Genomic DNA, 18,508 nt, shown 5'->3' with positions numbered 1-18,508 from the left:
ACAATGGTTACCTCTGGGGAAGGGGTGATAGATAAGTGGAGGAGAAAGTGAAGATTTCTGGTGTACTAGCTAATGTCCTATTACTTGATCTTGATATGGTTACAAGGATGTTAGTTCTGGTATGTCTGAGTTTTTATACTATGAACACTATACTTTTAAAAAGTAAAAAAAAAAATAATAATAATAATTAGTATCTCTTCTGTCTGCAAGTTTGCTGTGCAGCAGAAAACCAAATAAAAAACAAAGGGGAAAGGAGAATCAGTCTCCTGGTATTCATTAATCAGTTACTTTAAAAGTTGTGTTTTTTTAATCTACAAAACAGATACCAGAAAAATATAGTTAAGAAGGAAAACAGAACTGACAAATCTTCAGGGCAAGAAAGAAACATTATTAAGTTTTCATAATTTTTTTATTTAAACAACCTAGTCATCCCCCCCATAGGTCACATCCTAAAAACCTCATTTACCTGATTACTTGAATCTTCAGTGCTTTGCTTTATGAAGTCTTCTAGCTCCTGTTTATCTTTCATTGTCTTCTCTAACTGGTCATTTGCTTGTCTTAGCATCACCTGTAGTTTTTTCACCTATATAATTTTAAATGTCAATTAGAAGGAAGTACTAGAATTCTTTTATAAAATGAAAAAAATCTGTAACTCCAAAATTTTTAAATTTAATTTTCTTTCTCTGAAAAAAAATCACAGATTTGTCAATTCAGAAAAAAAAAAAAGAGATAAATGGCCTAATTTGATGACTATACTCTGCTTTACAGTTAACAAATCATTTTTCACATACATTATCTGCTTTTCCTCCTGGGTCCTCTAAGCTAGGACACCGGCCTCCCTGACACTAGTATATCCTCTGCCTCCAACCTACAATCCATACTAACACCAGACATTTTTTCTAAAACAAAAGTCAAATCACATTACCATTTCCCTACTTAAAATCCCTAAATGTCTCCTAAAGTCTTCAGGGTCAAATTTAAATCCCTTCAATCATTACCCCTCCCTCAGTGATGTCACCATGACCTTGGTAACTTCCTCTCCCATTATTTTATCACACACACCCTTTGCCTCGCCACAGAACTATTCATACTTTCTAGAACACACAACTTTCCTTCATAACTCTGCTCTTTTGTACATCTTTCCTCTCCTTGAACACCCTTTCCTCACTTCTTTTCCTAATTAATTTTTACTCAAGTTCTAAAAGAAATTTAACTCAAGTGTTACCCACAAGTGTTACTCAACTGAGCCCAAAGTAAAGTTAGATGTTCCTGTCCCTCCACTAGTTCTGTGTGTACATCTCAGGAACAAACTATATGGAACTGATAGCTTGGCTAGCAACTCTGAAAGCTCTTTATGGGCAGTAAGTACTATGTTCTATTTGTACCTGAATACCCAGGATTCAGCACAACGCCAAACACAGTTGAATGTCTACTGAAATGACTGTGGAGTGCAAGATAGCCCATTCCAACGCCACACTATCAGAGGCTAACCTAAGTTTCACAAACAGCTTTAGAAATTTACCTTTCAACCACCTATGAAAAAATCATATAGGCAGGAAATCAATGCCAATGGCATTTGAAAATATTAAGCCATCATTCTAATATGCCTAAACTTATGTTGAAGACAAAGGGAACAATCTTCATAACAAAGAACTATTAGGAAATATAAGAAAAAAAGTATCTTTTCCTTACATATACTTTCACAAGCCTACTCTCACGAATTCCACATTATTTTCTAAGTGTTACTGAGGAGTCCATTATTAGGTACTATATTTGTAAAAGATACTTGTCAATTTCAGTATACCAGATCAACCTAATCTTAATTTCTGTGACCCTGTAAATTAACCTAATTAACTCAACAAATTTATAACAAGAAATAGAGGCAACAAGCAATGAAGATTCCAAATACTGATTAATATAATATTTAATTAATGTTCCATGTTTATATACTCATGATAGTATCCCTTTTAAGCCTTGGGCAGAAGGGGCAAGTTCGTAGGTAGGCTATACCAGTGTCTCTGAAAGAGCTGAGCTGACCTATGAGGTGTTGGGCAAGCTGATAAAGCAAAGACACACAGAAGCAGAGGTTCTAATGTGCTCCCACTGGAGACGTAACTGACATTGCATGTACCAAAGTATTTCATATTTAACAAGACGGATGTACTTCATAAAGCAAATGGGAGGGGAAAACAAATTAATTCTGCACTTCCAATGAAAACGACAACAGCTCACCAATTTGGCAGACCCAAAAGAAACTCACCTGGTCTCTTGTTTCGGCCTCCTGAATCTGAATTCCTTGTAACTGTTTTTCATAATTGGAACACATATCACAACGTCTACCAAGTTTATTTCCAGCATTATGTACCTGAAGGGCACCAAAATCACCTCTTATCAGGCAGAACAAAATAATTCTACATCACAAACGTGAGGAACACATGCACAAGTCTTACCTATGTTACTCAAAGTAGAACATGGAGTAAACAATTTCTTCAGGTACTTAAGGCAAGAAGTTACAACATAGGATTGGATTCTAAAAAGTCATAAGCTGTTACAAGTACGAAAGCAAAACAAGGGACATGACTTTACCACCAAGAGACTAAGTGCCACAAAACACACCACATTTGAGGAAAACACAAAGCAAGCAGAAGGTACTGCACCGTGGAACTCACAACTGAAACCCAGCCAAGGAAGGGGATGGGAGGAGGAACCAGTGCCAATTACCCATTTCACCTGCTCCAATTACAAGTACGTATGAAACTGTTAAGTAGCACCTTCTCACATGTAGAGAAGAAAAGTTTCTTTGGGGCTTAATAAGCTGTTCTACTTACTGATTGACAGCTCCTTTAAAGAAAAGTAACCCTGGGTAAAGGAAAGCACTGGAAGTCAGAAAACCTGTATTCTAACCCAGGTTTTGCTGCCAAGTCAAAGGGGAAACTTAAACAAGTCACTTGACCTTTTGAGCTAGTTTCTTCTCCTGTAAATTGGGGACAATAATGTCCTGACTGCCTCATTATTATCAAGAAGCTCAAAGAGATGAGGTATGTGAAAGGGCTTTGTAATCTGTAAAGCACTATGCAAGTATATATTATAGGTTTTATCTCCTATATTACTTCTGAATTTACAAATACTATTAGAAGGAAAATTAACCTCATAAAGGTTGCCTTTTTTTCTTTCCCGTATTTTCCACCCCTTCCCCTTAAATTCACTCTCAGCATCTATAGCTGACAAGCATTTGCACTTCAAATATCAAGGAAAAATGAAAAAGTAGGAATCTTGGAATACATTGAGATTATAGAAACTGCAAAGCAAAGCAAATTCAGGCTCCTCTAACTTAAACTTAGCTATGCTATTCAGGCAGACTGCTCCACTTCAGAGGTGTGACTGCAGGTAGAAAAGTTCACACTCAATACAATTAGCTAGTCAGTTCCTTCATCATCATCACCTGGAATAGCCAAAGCAGCTATGATGAGGGTCAGACAATAAGGTGAATATCCACTTGCTAACACCATGTACATGTACTGACTCCAGGGACTATCTTCTGAATGAACGATAAATTCTGGAGTTACCCAGTATTGCTCAAAGTGATCAGGAGGAAAAGAGAAAGAAAACTCACCTCTTTTTGCAGGAGATTCCATTCTGTCTCACTGACTAAGCGATAACCACTGGGGGACACATAAGCACTTTCCATACCCTGGGTGACACTGGAGAGGAGAGACGCAGTCTCTTCTTGTTCAGGTGTCATTGCCTTGATTGCTCTTTCCTGATCTTTGGTTAATGTAAACCCACTTGGCATTTGCAGTGACCCAAGGGAGGCAGTATCAAAGTTCTCAGACACGGAATCTGCTCCTACTAGTGGTCCAAAATCTGATTCGTCCAGGTTTCCAGCAGATTTTGCTTTGTAGTTATAGCCTAAAGCTTTGGATTGCAGTGAGCCTGAGGTTCCCAAGCTGTCTGTAGACTGTGCTCTCCTGAGTCCGTCTTTAAACATGTCATTGTCCAATTTACTGAATGGATCTCCAGATGGCAACAGTAAATCTGCATCTAAGGAATGGACTGAACCATGGGTACTATCTAAATGCTCCTGAAATGTGAAAATACATATTGCCACATTAGAAAATTCTCTGTATTTTCAAAAAGGAAAATTACCATATACTAAAAGAATTTTACCACGTTACACATGATAACCATTAGTGTGTTACCTTCACGTATTTATTGAACAAACATTTATTGAGTATCCTCTATTTGCTTGCTGGGCACTAAACCAGGAACTTGGGATACATCTGTGAGCAAGATACAACTTGCATCCTGTGAACTCAGGATACAACTGTGAGCAATCTCTGCCCTCAAGATGCTTATGGCTTCATGAAAAACTAAACAAGTAAGCAGGTGATCAGAACACTGTATTTAATAAAATGTGACCCTGTAAATTAACAGGTAGCTCAAGGAGAGGAATTTAGTTCACACATAAGCAGTCAAAGAAGGTTTGCTGAAATTCACAGCTGAGTATGTTGAGTGTGAGATGCCTGTTGTATATCCAAGTGGTGATGTCCATCCAATAGAGGGACATTTAAGTCTTTAGACAGAGACTTGGGAGTAACCATCATATAATGATAATTCAAATTAGAGCAGCAAATCAGAACACTTAAGATAATCTGTAGGATGAGAAGGTCAAGGGCAGAACCCTGAAAAACACATTCTGGGGATGGAGAGAGGAAGGAATAGCAGAGTGGCAGAAGTGAAATGAGGGTAATGTGGTATGCCAGAAACCATGTTTCAAGCATGATGTAACTAACATGTTAAATGTGGTACACGAAGTTAAAGAAGCTAGATGCAAAAGTTATATATATCATTTGATCTCAAATATATGAAATGTCCAGAATAGATAAGTCCACAAAGACCAAAAACAAACAAGTGGCTGCAGAGGCTGAGAAGAAAAGAGAATGGCAAGTGGCGCCTTAATGGATATAATGTCTTCTTTTGGGGGTGAAGAAAATGTTTTGAAACTAGACAGAGGTGATGCCGGAGTAACATTGTAAGCATATTAAATTCTGCTGCACTTTAAATGGTTAACTCTATGTTACATGAATTTCATCTCAATTTTTAAAAATGTGGTACAGCACATTCTCAAAGTGAAAAAGGGCACCAGTGCCATTCCATAATGCAGTCACACAGCTAGTGAGGGTTAGAAAACAAGGAAAATCAGCAAGTTTCTCTTGAAACTAAATGCACTCAAATTAAAGTACTAGCCTTTATTTTAAGATAATAGCCTTCCTACTCTTTGTTGTTAAACATCCTTCCTTTTATGAACTAAAAAAGATTGTGGAATAACATTTTTTTAATGTCTAAAAAATGTCCTTACTTGGTAAAATAGTTGACAACTTTTATGTTAAGTTCTTGATTTCTTTCCTCTGTGAAATTCAGATGACTAAGGAACATAAATCTAGTACATATTAAGTGGCTATGGCAAAGGTCCCAAAGAAATATCCTAATAAGAATTGGGAACCCATTCTGTGAACTATGAAGGAGCCTAACATCTAATGCTATCACATACAATGCTGCTGTGACAAAGAGGGAAGGGGACAGGGGCAGAAAAACAGCAGACTGCCATGATGGTAACAGCATAAGGAACACTTCCAGGAGAAGTGTAAACTGTTGTGGTGTTTCCAAAAGATGATTCAACAATGTGTTCTAATACTTTACAAATGTTTATATCTTCAAACTCAGCAGTTCTTTTCCCACAAACTTATACTAACGAAGTAATCGGGTAAGTTCATATGATTTTTGTACAAAAAAGAACTATATAGGGTGTCCCAAAAAAATGTATACACACTTTTTTTCTGATAGCTCAATTGATGTTTCTTTTCAGATTTAACCCACTAGAATTAATAATTAGTCAAAGTGTGTATACATTTTTGGGACAATGGACAAACTTGACTATACTATATCAGTGTGCAAATAGTGTACTTTTATTTTCTACATTTTACAATGTTTTTGACATTTTGGGGTCTTACTGGCCAAGGAGAGACTGCCCCTCCCAAGCTAGCTAATTCCTAGAATATACAACTTGCCTGCAAACATGCCTGTCATATACAAATCAACTAATCCTGAGTCAATACCTCCAACCAATTCCTTTATCTGACTCTTACACACCAAGCATTTCCCCTACCCCAAAGCCCACTAGACTTATTCAAACTAGCCAATGGGATGCTGTTTACCCTTCCCTTTTCCTCAAAAAAACCAACAATGGCTCTAGGGCATGCTTTGCCCTTGCTCCTGTTCTGCCTCATGACCAGCTCTGCTGCTTCCCCAGGTGGTTCACCTGGTGTACCACATATGCTGGTCCACGACTCTCATTTCTAAGAGGAATGTGAATACCATTAAACTTTTCTTTCCCTGGCATTGACCTCTCCATGTTGTCACTCAGTGACTTTTACAAATTAAAACCTGGGCATAAATCAATCAGTAGGAATTACGGTACATTTACATGCTGAAATATGTCAGCCATTATGTTACCTTTTTTGGAAAAAAACATTTACTGATGTGTCAAAACCTTTAAAAACGGATTTAAGTGTGGGGGCAGGGAATGATATATAACACAGTATGTAGAGTTACAATTGGATTATGTTTAAAAAGTGCAAATAGAAACTCATATACTTTAACTTTGGGAATGAAAACAGAAAAAGAGGGAAAGGAGAGGTACATGGCAAAATATTATTGGTGGCTATCTCTGGGCAGAATTGCCTACCGGTTATTTTTACTTTGTATACCTTCCTGTATTTTCCAAATTTTCTATAATGAACATATATACCATTGTAGTGAGAAAAGCATATTCTAAGCATAAGGTTAAAGATATGATGTCCTACAAATTTAAATGTTTTTATCAATAAATATGACTAAGTTTCCAAAGCATTCCATATTAACTTTAAACCAACAGGCTAAATTGTCTTAATTCTCAATTTGAAACAAATATTCAAAATATCAGATCTGAAAGTCTAAAAGATACTTCAAATGTCAGGAAATAATGCTATATACAATATATCATAGATCTGTTAAGAAAAAATTAAAAAAGGCTTCGTTGCAAATCACACAAAAATCTCCCTTTCCTATATTCCTGCTAAAATATTTTTGGAAATGTTTGAAACTTTTTCAAACATTCCTGGACACAGGACTGCATGACACAGAAACCACATAATATTTGGCAGTACCCGAAAGTTGAGATAGTCTCCTGGGAATCTAACTATTAAAAAAAAATACAGCAGAATCAGGCCTAGTGGTCCTCAGTGTATGATTCAAAACAAAGAATGCAGAAAAACAATTACATCATACTTTTCAATGTCTGATAGGATTTTTTAAAACTTTTCTTAAAATGTCAAACAATCCATAAACATGGAAATATAAGCCACCAGGAAGATATTCATGGCTCAGAGTAAATCTGCAAACTAAAAAACACCTCTGAAAGTGGGTAAGACCCTTAATCCAATTTAACTGAAATTGCTGTAGCAGGCTGGGAAAGGAGGCAGGGGTAGGAAAGTGAGCATGAAATCTAAACAGCAGGGACAGTATATACAGGCATGTGAGCACTGACAGTAAGTAGAAAGGTCTGGCTGGGATGAAGTGGCCAGCACAATAAGGCTAGAAGGGCCTTTCAACTGTCTAATACTGTCTAATACTGGTTAATACTTCATATATGCTATAGGGAGTTGAGTGTTTCAACATTTTAAATAATTGTATGCCAACCTAGGTTCCTTTTTTAGTTTTTATCCTAAAGGCAATAAGAGAAGCATTTTTATCATTGAAGAGGGGATACCAGCATGAGTCTTGAAGAAAAAATAGAAGGATTTCAATACCAGAAAAGCAGAGGGAGATAAGCATTCCAGGTGAAGAAACCACCATGCAAGGTGGGGAGTGTAGCACAAGACAATCAATGTGGCTCAAACAGAGTGCACATTATGAATGACCTCGACTATCTGAGTGAGGAATTTGCACTTAATTATGTAGGCAATGGGAGGCAGTGGTAGTTCTGAGTAGGGGAGTAGCCTGACTACTGCTGCACTTAAGAAAAATAAATCTGCCAGTAACGCTGAGGGTGCAATGGAGTGGGACAGGCTGAAGACAGGAAACCTAATGAGGAGGCCCGTCCACATTGTGGATGAAAGGTAATGAGGCCATAAAAACACCACCTTACACTTTCCACTTCCAGGTCCCTCTACCCCATCCATTCCCAACACCTGAAATGTTCTACCTGCCCCACCACAAACTGCCAAACCTCACCTACTATTATTCTCGGGATTTAAGACCTAATACTGGTTAATACTTCATATATGCTATAGGGAGTTAAGTGTTTCAACATTTTAAATAATCTCTTTTAAACAAAAAGCTCAATGTATTAGCAACATTAACTATTCATATAAAAATATGTTGCAGATATTAAAGATTTCTTCTTATGGTTTAATTTTGGAACCACTGGATAAAAGAACATCTAAATTATTTCAGAGACTATGAGAGAAATTGCAACACATTTCAAATAGTACTACTTATACCAACATAAGAACAACTGAAAGTAAATATCATTTTATTTAATTTTCAGCTAGTAGTTACACACGTCCCATATGAACAATGTAATTGATAAATGTATGAGAAGCTAAAATGGTAACATCACGCATACAATGATTTTAATTACAGAGTCACTATACCTCTTCATTTGATAACTGCGCTGAAGATTCTTCATGAGTTAAAGCACACACTACTGGTAGTTTCACTTCTTCCTCAACATCTGTTTTTTTGTGGTCCTTTCTCTTATTAAGTCTTTGTTGTTCATCTTCCTCCTAAAAGTTAGAAAGAAAAATAATATATATTACCCAGTAATCTATATTTAATGATTTCTGTAGTTCTTTAACCACTCAAAACAAAAATGAACAAGAACTTTATAGTCAGAGAAAACTGGACACTTAAGTTTATTTGTTTTGTAATCACATCTAAGGGCATCTGGTCAAAACAAAATATTTTATTTATATATTTTAAATATATGTTTATTGATTTCAGAGAGGAAGGGGGAGGGGAAAGAGATAGAAATATCAATGATGAGAGAGAATCACTGATCAGCACTGGGGATCGAGCCCGCAACACAGGCATATGCTCTCACAGGGAATCGAACCGTGACCTCCTAGTTCATAGGTCAATGCTCAACCACTAAGCTCTGCTGGGAAAAACAAAATATTTTAATACTATAGGCACAAAATATGAACCCTAATAAAAAGAAGAAATCAGGAAATAGCTTCCATGTGAAAGGCAAAAAAAAAGAAAGCAAACACGCTGTGGCTGATCTGGCTCAGTGGAATGGTGTGTCGACCCTCAAACTGAAGGATCTCGGGTTCGATTCTGGTCAAGGGCATATACCTCATTGTAGACTCAATCCCTGGCCCTGGTCAGAGCATGTGCAGGAGGCAACCAATTGATGTGTCTTTCTCACATCAATGTTTTTGTCTCTCCATCTCTCCCCATCCCTTCCACTCTCAAGAAAAAAGTAAAAGAAAAGAAAGAAAGCCCCTTATCTTCTTCAAATGATCCAAGAAACTTTGCATAGAACAGTCCTTCTGATCACTGTAGAAAACTAACAGGAGTATTATTTATCCATTAGAAAGATGTACAGCCCTGACCAGTGTGACTCAGTTGGTTGGGTGTCATCCCATGTACCAAAAGGTTGCTGGTTGGATTCCCAGTCGGGGCACATGCCCAGGTTTCAGGCTCCATCCCCAGTGAGTGGTGTGTAGGAGGCAGGCAATTGTTTGGCTCTCACATTGATGTTTCTCTCTCTCTCCTCTCTTTACTTCCCTCTCTCTCTAAAAATCAATTTAAAAATCTTAAAAAAAAAAAAAATATTCACAAATTTATATGAAATACAAAAGGAATGATTGAAGTAAATGTAGTCATTCACTCAAAAATGAGTAAGATACTTTTAATGCCTAGAGGGAAGGGACAAACTCACAAATAATTGCAGTATTATACAAGTATCGTTTTTTTTTAATGACTGATTTCATCTGAGGCAGCAGAAATTCAGCTGGATCTTGAAGGATCAGTAATATGAGTTTGCCAATTCTGTGAGAGCAGATAAGCAAGGCTTCCAGGGAAAAGGGAAGCACATATAAAAGTACAGGGCACAGGCAGCCATCTGAGGGAATTCTGAATAACCTGATATGACTAGAAAGAGCAGGCACATGAGAAGTGAGGTATAGGGAAGAGGGGTGGTGACTAAGTGCCTACACTCTGAAATCAGAGACTGGCCATTACTCTCTACCTGGCCTGGATTAACATACTCCAAGAGCCCTAGGAAAACTGGACAGAACTATAGAGAAATAATTTCTCAGAAATATGCACTGTTGCATACTGCAGTCTGAAGCAGATCATTTCTAAACATGTGACCTCTAGGTAAGGCCATTTCTAAAGTTGAAAAACAAAATCCCTCAAATACACCTATGTTTGTTGAAACGGCATACATCACCTTATTTCAGGAGTAAGTCAGTCCCTAATATACATAAAGTAATGCAGTCACATGTATGTGAATGAGTGAGGATGCATTATGAACAAAGCAAGCAAGTCCTATAAAAATGCTACTCACCTGATCTTTCTTCTTCAGTTCTTCAACTTGTCGGAGCTGTTCTGAAGTTAACACAATCTCCATTCTCTGCATGTCTCTCATCAGCAAACGCTGAGATTCCAGAAACTGGTCATTGGCCTTCTGCCACGTATGTTTTAACTGATTGTGTTGTTGTCGCTCTTGCTCCAAAAGATGGCAAACTATAAAAATCCCCCAATCAAAAACCCTGAATTTCAATGGTAGGCAATTTCCCCAATTTCTTTGACAAAAAAACCTTTGCCACAGTGCCACTCACATAACAAGTGTTCTAGGGCAGCAGATGCCAATCTTTCGGACCTCATGGACCACCAGTGGTCCGCAGACCACTGGTTGGCGACGGCTATTCTAGGGAATACACTTTGGGAAATGTTGCTCTAAAGGTCAAAGGTTTAGTAACCACTCATAAATTGTTACTCAGGAATCCTTCTTGAGCCCATTTAGTTTTGATCTCTCAGGCTAAGTCGAAGAATCTTTGTAAATGCTTGTGTTATTGATACTTATCAGCTCAACCTAAGCAAGAAACCTAAGAGACAACTCACATTTCTGACTTTTCCTGCCTCAGAAGCCTACTAATGAAACAGCAACCTACTAACGCTGCCTCCTGTGCAGTATGACACAGCCATCTTCTGCCTTACATCAGCGATCATAACTTAGACAATCAGAACAGCAGTCCCTTTGTTATTCTTCCTGCCATTAGTCTTACTCTCTCTATTCTATCCTACACCCTGCTGTTAAATTGAACTTTCTAAAATGCAAAATTAATATTATCACTTGCAAGTTTAAAACCCTTCAGCGAAGCCAGATACAAAGACCATACATTGTATAATCTTATTTATACAGAAATCCAGAATAGGCAAATCTAGAGAGACAGAAAGTAGGTTAGTGGTTGCCAGGGACTGGGAGGGAGGAGAGAATAGGGGATGTTTGGCAATGGATACAGAATTTTTTGGGAATAAAAAAAATGTTCTGAAATTAGACTGTACACTTTAAAAGAGTGAACTTCATGGCATGCAAATTACATCTCAATAAAGTTGTTATTTAAGAAATAAGATTTTAAACGCTTCAGAGGCTCCTTTCTGCCCATGATAAAATCCAAAATCCCTGGCATAAGGTCTCTGTGGCGTGGCCCATGCCTACCTCTCCTGTTTCACATTTTGCATGCTACACCTCTTCTGCTAAACCACACTTCTTTTACTTCCTTACTTGCTGTAGCTGTACCACATGGAAATGACTATGAATATTATATTCATCATTCACAAATACCTACCAATCTTTCAAAACTCCACTTAAGAACAACTTCTTTGGCCCTAGCTGATCTGGCTCAGTGGATGGAGCATCAGCCTGAGGATTGAAGGGTCCCAGGTTTGATTCCAGTCAAGGGCACATGCCTGGGTTGTAGGCTCAATCCCCAGTAGGGGGCATGCAGGAGGCAACCAATCAGTGATTCTCATCATTGATGTTTCTATCTCTCTCTCCCTCTCCCTTCCTCTCTGAAATCAATAAAAATAACAAATAATTTTAAAGAAAGAACAACAACTTCGAAGAAGCCTATCTGTGGCACTGCTGCCTCCTAACACATTGCAATCCTAGCACCTCTGATATGCAATTGCACTAACTTGGTTGTACTGTATATCTAATTCCACCAATTTAGGCTGCTGCTTACTCTTTGTCTGTCTTCTTTTCATTCAAATACTATTTTTTGGTAGTTTTCAGAATGGAAATTACTCTATCCACACACTCATTTTAGTGAAACTTCTCAGATACTTTTCCAGATATATTAGGAAAGTTTGTCAGTCTTATACTATTTCTGGAAGGTTGGGGCACATAGTTTAAATAGCAATTCTTTTTTTTTTTTAACATCCTTTCAGAGTTTGGATGTCTTTTTTCATTGCAGCAGCACATTTGAAAAATGTTTCCTGAAAGCCAAAGACTTGCTCGAACTTTGGGTTATTTTCATAACATTTTATGAAATAATTCTGTACACTTATATAATTTCAGCTTTCCACTATTTAGGGGAAAAAAATGCTAACTCATATGCAAACCTAAATTATTTACAGAAGAGTATATGTTTCACAGCACTTGATATACTTAAAAGTATTCACTGTAGGACTCTATCAATATAGTCCTAAACCTGCATATTAAAATGTGTTACTAACATAACCTGAAACAAATGTAAGATTTCAATGGAGCGCATATAGTTGGATGAGGGGAAAAAATTATATCTTTACTTTCACTAACCTCTAACTGAAAATTATCATTTCCTTCAATTATGAAATGTAGGCAACCAACCACAGTAAATATAATAATACCTATGACTTGATCACCAACAGAAGCCACATATATCTTAATATATATATTTCATTTATGCTCATCACTACTTCAAAATTATAAGTTATTAGACCTTCTGCTAGACCTTGTTATTTAATGCATTACTGCAATAGCACATGTATTACTATATCACATATAATTGGTTTCTTTTGTAATCCTATGTATTTTATGGATTAAAAACATTATTCTGAAATGGATTCACAAAATTTCCAAGAGTCCATGACACAAAAAAGTTAAGAACCCCAGGAATCAGTAGAAGAATTAAAGACAAAAGTATATTTTTAGTTAAATAAGGAAAAGATGAGCCTTCTTCCTCTGTCCTGAGAAAATAGTCAACATCTCCTGCTACCAAACTAGTGAAATCAAAATTATCCCTTATAAACAGGGATGTTACTAAAGAACACCAGAATACATTATTTGTATACATCACTTTTGCTAATCCATCTCCATCAAAATGGATCAAGGGCAAAAACAGTTTAAGCAGAAGTTCCCAGCCCCATTATCTTTCAGCCAAGAGCTCATGCCCTGTGAAGTTATCACTGGGTCCTGTAAGAAAGAGAGGCCACTAATGATCTAAGTATCTTTAGTAGACCTCAAACCTCCAGATTTTCATGGGAATATTCAAACCAACTGCGAAAGCTTAAATTAAATCACTAATATACTGGAATAGTATTTTAAGATTTGTTACTGTTTTGTTCATCAATATCATAGTTCTCTTAGAAACTAAGATAAAAAATATATATAGATATATATTTACCTTCATGCAATTCTTTTCGCAGTTTCTCAGCATCTTCCTGTAGAACGGATTTCTGAGTATTTAAAACAGCTACGTACATCTCTAGGTCAGTCCTACAAGATTTCTCAGCCTCCAGATAATGATTCAGTTCTTTAACCTGAAAGAAGATACATTCAATTAAACTAAAATTTACATACTTATATAGGAAACTGGGAAAATAACTAATAGTAGGCATTATCTATCATCGAAACACGAGAGTAACTATACAATTGAGATTACACATAAGTTTTGTACCTTCTTTTCAAAAAGGTAGTTCCAATTTGTATTTCCAGAGCAACACATACATATGCTCATTTTATCTTATCCTCAGTAGCACTAGGCTGTTTTTATTTTAGACAGTAGTTACTTTCTAAAGTTAAAAATAGTACCATAGCCTTATAAGTTTGCTTTTCTTTGATTTCTAGTGAGATAATTACAAATGCATTAATTTATAAAAAGGAGACATTTTCACAGACACATATTCATGGAAGGAAAAAGGAGGAAGGCATGAGGGGGAAAATAACTGGTCTTATACCATAACAAACACGAACATGAAGGCAAATGCAGAATACTTTTTAAAATCACAACTTTAAAAAAACTGCTTTACTTCTGTTAGCAACCAACGATAATGTTCAAATGTTAACAATTCAGTCTAAATATGAAATAGTTATAACCAAAATAAAATGCAATCTTGCCCTAGAAAGTGATTATAGAATTACCTGTTTCACCCTGTCTTAGAGACTGTCCATTCATTGGCCTTTAGTTAACTTTCATGTGGCATTACAAATCGTTTTTCTAACAATTATGTCTAATTTAATTTTCAAGGTCATTATCATGCCTTTTATCTTTCCACTTCAAACATGAAATAGCTGACTAATCTGTTTCCAGTTATCTTTATTCCTAGATATTCATTCAATACGGTAAAAGTGGTCACAGACTAACATAATTATTTAAAGCTGCCATTTGGTGCTTCACTGGAGGTTGTCAGCCAATCAGAAAGATACTAACCAAGCATGACAAAGTGCTGGCTGCTGTGAGGCATTTTCCTATTACCTGGAGAGAATGATTGTTCAGTTGATGGTAAAAGAGTCAATGCAGCAGATACAAAATAGTAGTATATACCACTAACTCTGTCAGTTATTACTTCTTAGAACAAATATTTGACTCAACATTACATTTATAACATTCAAAAGCTATTGAGCAGGACTCTGGGAAAATAGTGGCAATGGTGGTATAGTACATGAATTTCCTTGAACTCCACATGTCCCAACAAGAATTAACTAAAATTAGAAAACCAGCCCTAGCTGGTGTGGCTGGGTTGGGCATCATTTGCCAGTTGGATTTCTAGTCAAGTAGGTAGGGGGCGTGCAGGAGGCAGCCAATCCTTCTTTCCCACTCACATCGATGTTTCTTGCTCTCTCCCCCTCTCCCTTCTTCTCTCTCTAAAAATCAATTTGAAAAAATCTTTACAAAAATAAAATAACAGCCCAGACGGTGTGGCTCAGTCACTTGATGATTTTCTCTCCTTTCCTCTCTCTGAAATCAATAAAAAAATATATATTTTTAAGCTAACAAAACCAAAAACACATGGATATCTAAAAGAAAACAAAACCAAGTGATAAACAGAATATGGGGACAAACCACTGAAAGCTACCTATATGGGACTTATTTGGTACCATCACCTACAAGAGAAAGTAACAAAAAGCAACAAGAAACACAAGAACCCCCTCCCCTAACAGTCAACTGGGGCTCCAACTTGACACAGCACCTAGAACTGGGAAAAGTTCCACACAAACCGGGAGTGAACACACAATTTTTTTTAAGAGAGAGAGGGAAAGAGATAGATAGAAACATAGATGAGAAACATCGTCAATCAGCTGCCTCCTGCACGCCCCCCACTGGGGACTGAGCTCGAAACCTGGGCATGTGACCTGACTGGGAATTGAACCAGTGACTCTTGGTTCCTGGATCAACACTCAACTGGTGAGCCACACTGGCCAGGCTAAACACAACAAATTTGTAATGTAATCTGGTTAGGGTAAAATGGTATCCCATTTTCACTTACATTTCCCTGATTTCTAGTGAAGTTCAATATTTTTTCACATTCTTTGTCTATTGTGATTTCCTCTTTTGTGAACTGCTTGTTCCTATTCTTATTTCTCTACTGGGCCATTTGTCACTTGTGGGCTAAGCAATTTTTATTAAGTCTGGATACTAATCTTTTGTCAGGTATTTGAGGTAAGATACATAACTTCTAAGTCTATAGCTCTTCAACTTTCAGTGTGACATCTTGTAAAAAGAAGTTTTATATTCTAAGGTAGGCAAATTTGTCAATCATTTCTTTTTTTTTTTTTTTGTATCTACCATTTGTTTATTTTGTTTTGTTTTTATTTTCAGTTAATCCTCACCTGAGGTCAATCATTTCTTTCACACTCAATATTTTTGTCTTAAGAAGTGTTTTTGTCTCCCAAACATTCCCCTTTTTTAACATAGAAAAGTTTTAAAGATTTACTTTTCACTCTTATGGTTTTTAATTCATTAAAATTATTTGTAAAGTGTAAGGTAGAAAGTTTATTTCACTTAATTCCATATTTATAACTAATTATTTTAAAAACCTATTTTTTAACAACCCTTTCTTTTCCCATTGATTTGTAATGCCACGTGTCATATATCGAATTTTCATATATGAGTCTATTTCTGGGTTCTCTAGTCTGTTTCATTGGTCTATTTGTTTATCCCTAAATCAATAACAAACTATCTTAATTATAGTAGCTTTATGATGTGATAATATCTGGTAGGTAGGGCAAGTCTCCTCACCTTGCCTTCTTAAAATTTTGCTGGATATATTTCTGATCCTTTGCTTGTCTGTATGAATTCTAGAAACTACTTACCAAGTTTATTATTGGATTTTTCAGTGGAATTTTGAATTTATAGATTATTTTTCGGATATACTGTCTGCTTGTTTTGGTTGTCACAAGGTAGTTTTATTTACTTGCAGTAAGTAAAAGAGACAGGAGATTCACGTTCAAAGCTCTGTCTCCTTGAAGAAGAAGCCTTAGCCATTCCTTATATACAGTTTGGTTAATTACACATTGATTTCTTCTTTGCAGTTGGCTACATTTTCCATTGAGCTCCTGTTAAGCTCATCCTGTTTACAACTGCATCTGCAAAATATTCCATGACAACCCAAGGCTCCTAAGTATATGCCTGCTTTACAATACATTATCTTTTCATTAAGGAACACACATGTATTCAGATTTTCATTTTTAATACAGGGTGGGGCAAAAGTACATTTACAACTGTGTGTACATGAAACAGTTTATTCTTATATTATTATTTATAAATTATTGTATTATTTTCCGTACATCTACTTTTGCTCCACCCTATACATTCCATAAAGATCGTGCCCATTTTTGTTTAGATGTATTCTAGGTAAATTATATAAAATAGTCCCCCATATCTGTGGGGGTACATTCCAAGACCCCTAGTGGATGCCTGAAACCAAGGATAGTACCTAACCATATACACAATATATTTTTTCTTATACATACATACATATACTTTGTAGCTTCTCTTTGGCATATCTAAATTGCCAGTATCACTACTGTTGTATTTTGGGGCCATTATTAATTAAAATAAGGGTTACTTGAACTTAAACACTGTTACACCGCAGTGTGATACTGAAAACTGAGAAACTACTAAGTGACTAACAGGCAGGTAACTGATACAGCATGGATATGCTGGACAAAGGGGCCATTCACATCCTGGGCATCACCTCAGAACAACACACAATTTCATCACCTCAAAACAGCACTGACCTATGAATCAGGAGATCACGGTTCAATTCATGGTCAGGGTACATGGCCAGGTTGTGGGCTCGATCCCCAGGGTGGGGCGTGCAGGAGGCAGCCGATCAATGATTCTCTTTCATCATTGGTGTTTTGTTTTGTTTTTTCTCTCTCTCTCCCTTCCTCTCTGAAATCAATAATATATATATATATTTTAAAAAGAAACTGAATGAGATCAGGTCTCATTCTGATAAGAAAATAAACACTAACTTTGTAACAAAGCAGCATCAGCATCACTATTGTGATTGTTTATAATACTACGAGGACAAAATCATCTCCTGGCATTTTTTTGCATTTTAAAGAAAGTGAGATTCTCAAGATAAATAGTCTAAATTACAGTTTTTACCCTCTTAGTGATTCTAACTTTGCCCTTGGCATTAGAGTAGCATCTTGGGTTTTAAGTAAACGAATAACAATGTTTCACAACCTTTGAGGCTTCCAGCTCTTTAACCTTGTCTTCAGCCTCTGTCAGTTTATCTTTCAAAGCTGCAATTTCCTTCTCCATGGGCATCACAACAGACCTAAGTTTTTCAGCATCTTCTTGGGCCTATGGTTAAAAAGAATTAAGTACTTCAACTTGTTGATTTATTGCTTTTCTAAGAAATGACCCACCCACTTATTAAAGTTAGTATAATAAATAAGTCTTGAAGCACTCACAAAAGTGAACCATGTCTAACTTTAAATGTTGCGTTACTTTACATGTCAAGTCATAATCATAGTTTTGCATGTATTCCATCTAGAATTTGGAAGAAAATGAATTCACCATGACACTTTTGACTTTTTAATTGAGTAATTGAGTTGGAAAATATTCTGTGTAAAAGGAATACACACAATATTTTTTTATAATTCTGGTTACTAAATTAATGAAACCATAATTTCTTACAACTTACTGAAAAGACTATTTTTTAAACATTAAAAAATAGA

General features: G+C 36.4%; 1 protein-coding gene across 8 annotated transcripts in view; it reads right to left on the bottom strand.

Moving 5' to 3' along the window:
• RABEP1 (rabaptin, RAB GTPase binding effector protein 1) overlaps positions 1-18,508 on the bottom strand; it is a 100,153-nt gene that overhangs the window by 20,086 nt on the left and 61,559 nt on the right. For 2 of the 8 annotated variants that reach the window (XR_008554828.1, XM_008156729.3), the window contains exons 5-11: positions 18,012-18,131; positions 13,719-13,854; positions 10,616-10,794; positions 8,694-8,825; positions 3,614-4,081; positions 2,261-2,365; positions 467-583 (exon numbers count right to left, since the gene is read on the bottom strand). Coding sequence is in view for 7 of the 8 variants with exons in the window: in XM_008156729.3 (XP_008154951.1) it covers positions 467-583; positions 2,261-2,365; positions 3,614-4,081; positions 8,694-8,825; positions 10,616-10,794; positions 13,719-13,854; positions 18,012-18,131 (1,257 nt within the window). In the remaining variant the exon portion in view is untranslated. Of the gene's footprint in view, positions 1-466; positions 584-2,260; positions 2,366-3,613; positions 4,082-8,693; positions 8,826-10,615; positions 10,821-13,718; positions 13,855-15,727; positions 16,901-18,011; positions 18,132-18,508 lie in introns of those variants that run through there. The other 6 variants (XM_028133037.2, XM_054709751.1, XM_054709752.1 and 3 more) reach the window with 6 other exon arrangements.

This window comes from Eptesicus fuscus, chromosome 20 (genome assembly GCF_027574615.1).
Source record: "Eptesicus fuscus isolate TK198812 chromosome 20, DD_ASM_mEF_20220401, whole genome shotgun sequence".
NCBI classification, from domain to species: domain Eukaryota; kingdom Metazoa; phylum Chordata; class Mammalia; order Chiroptera; family Vespertilionidae; genus Eptesicus; species Eptesicus fuscus.
The sequence above is the reverse complement of the archived record's forward strand: the minus strand, read 5'-3'. Positions and strand labels throughout refer to the sequence as shown.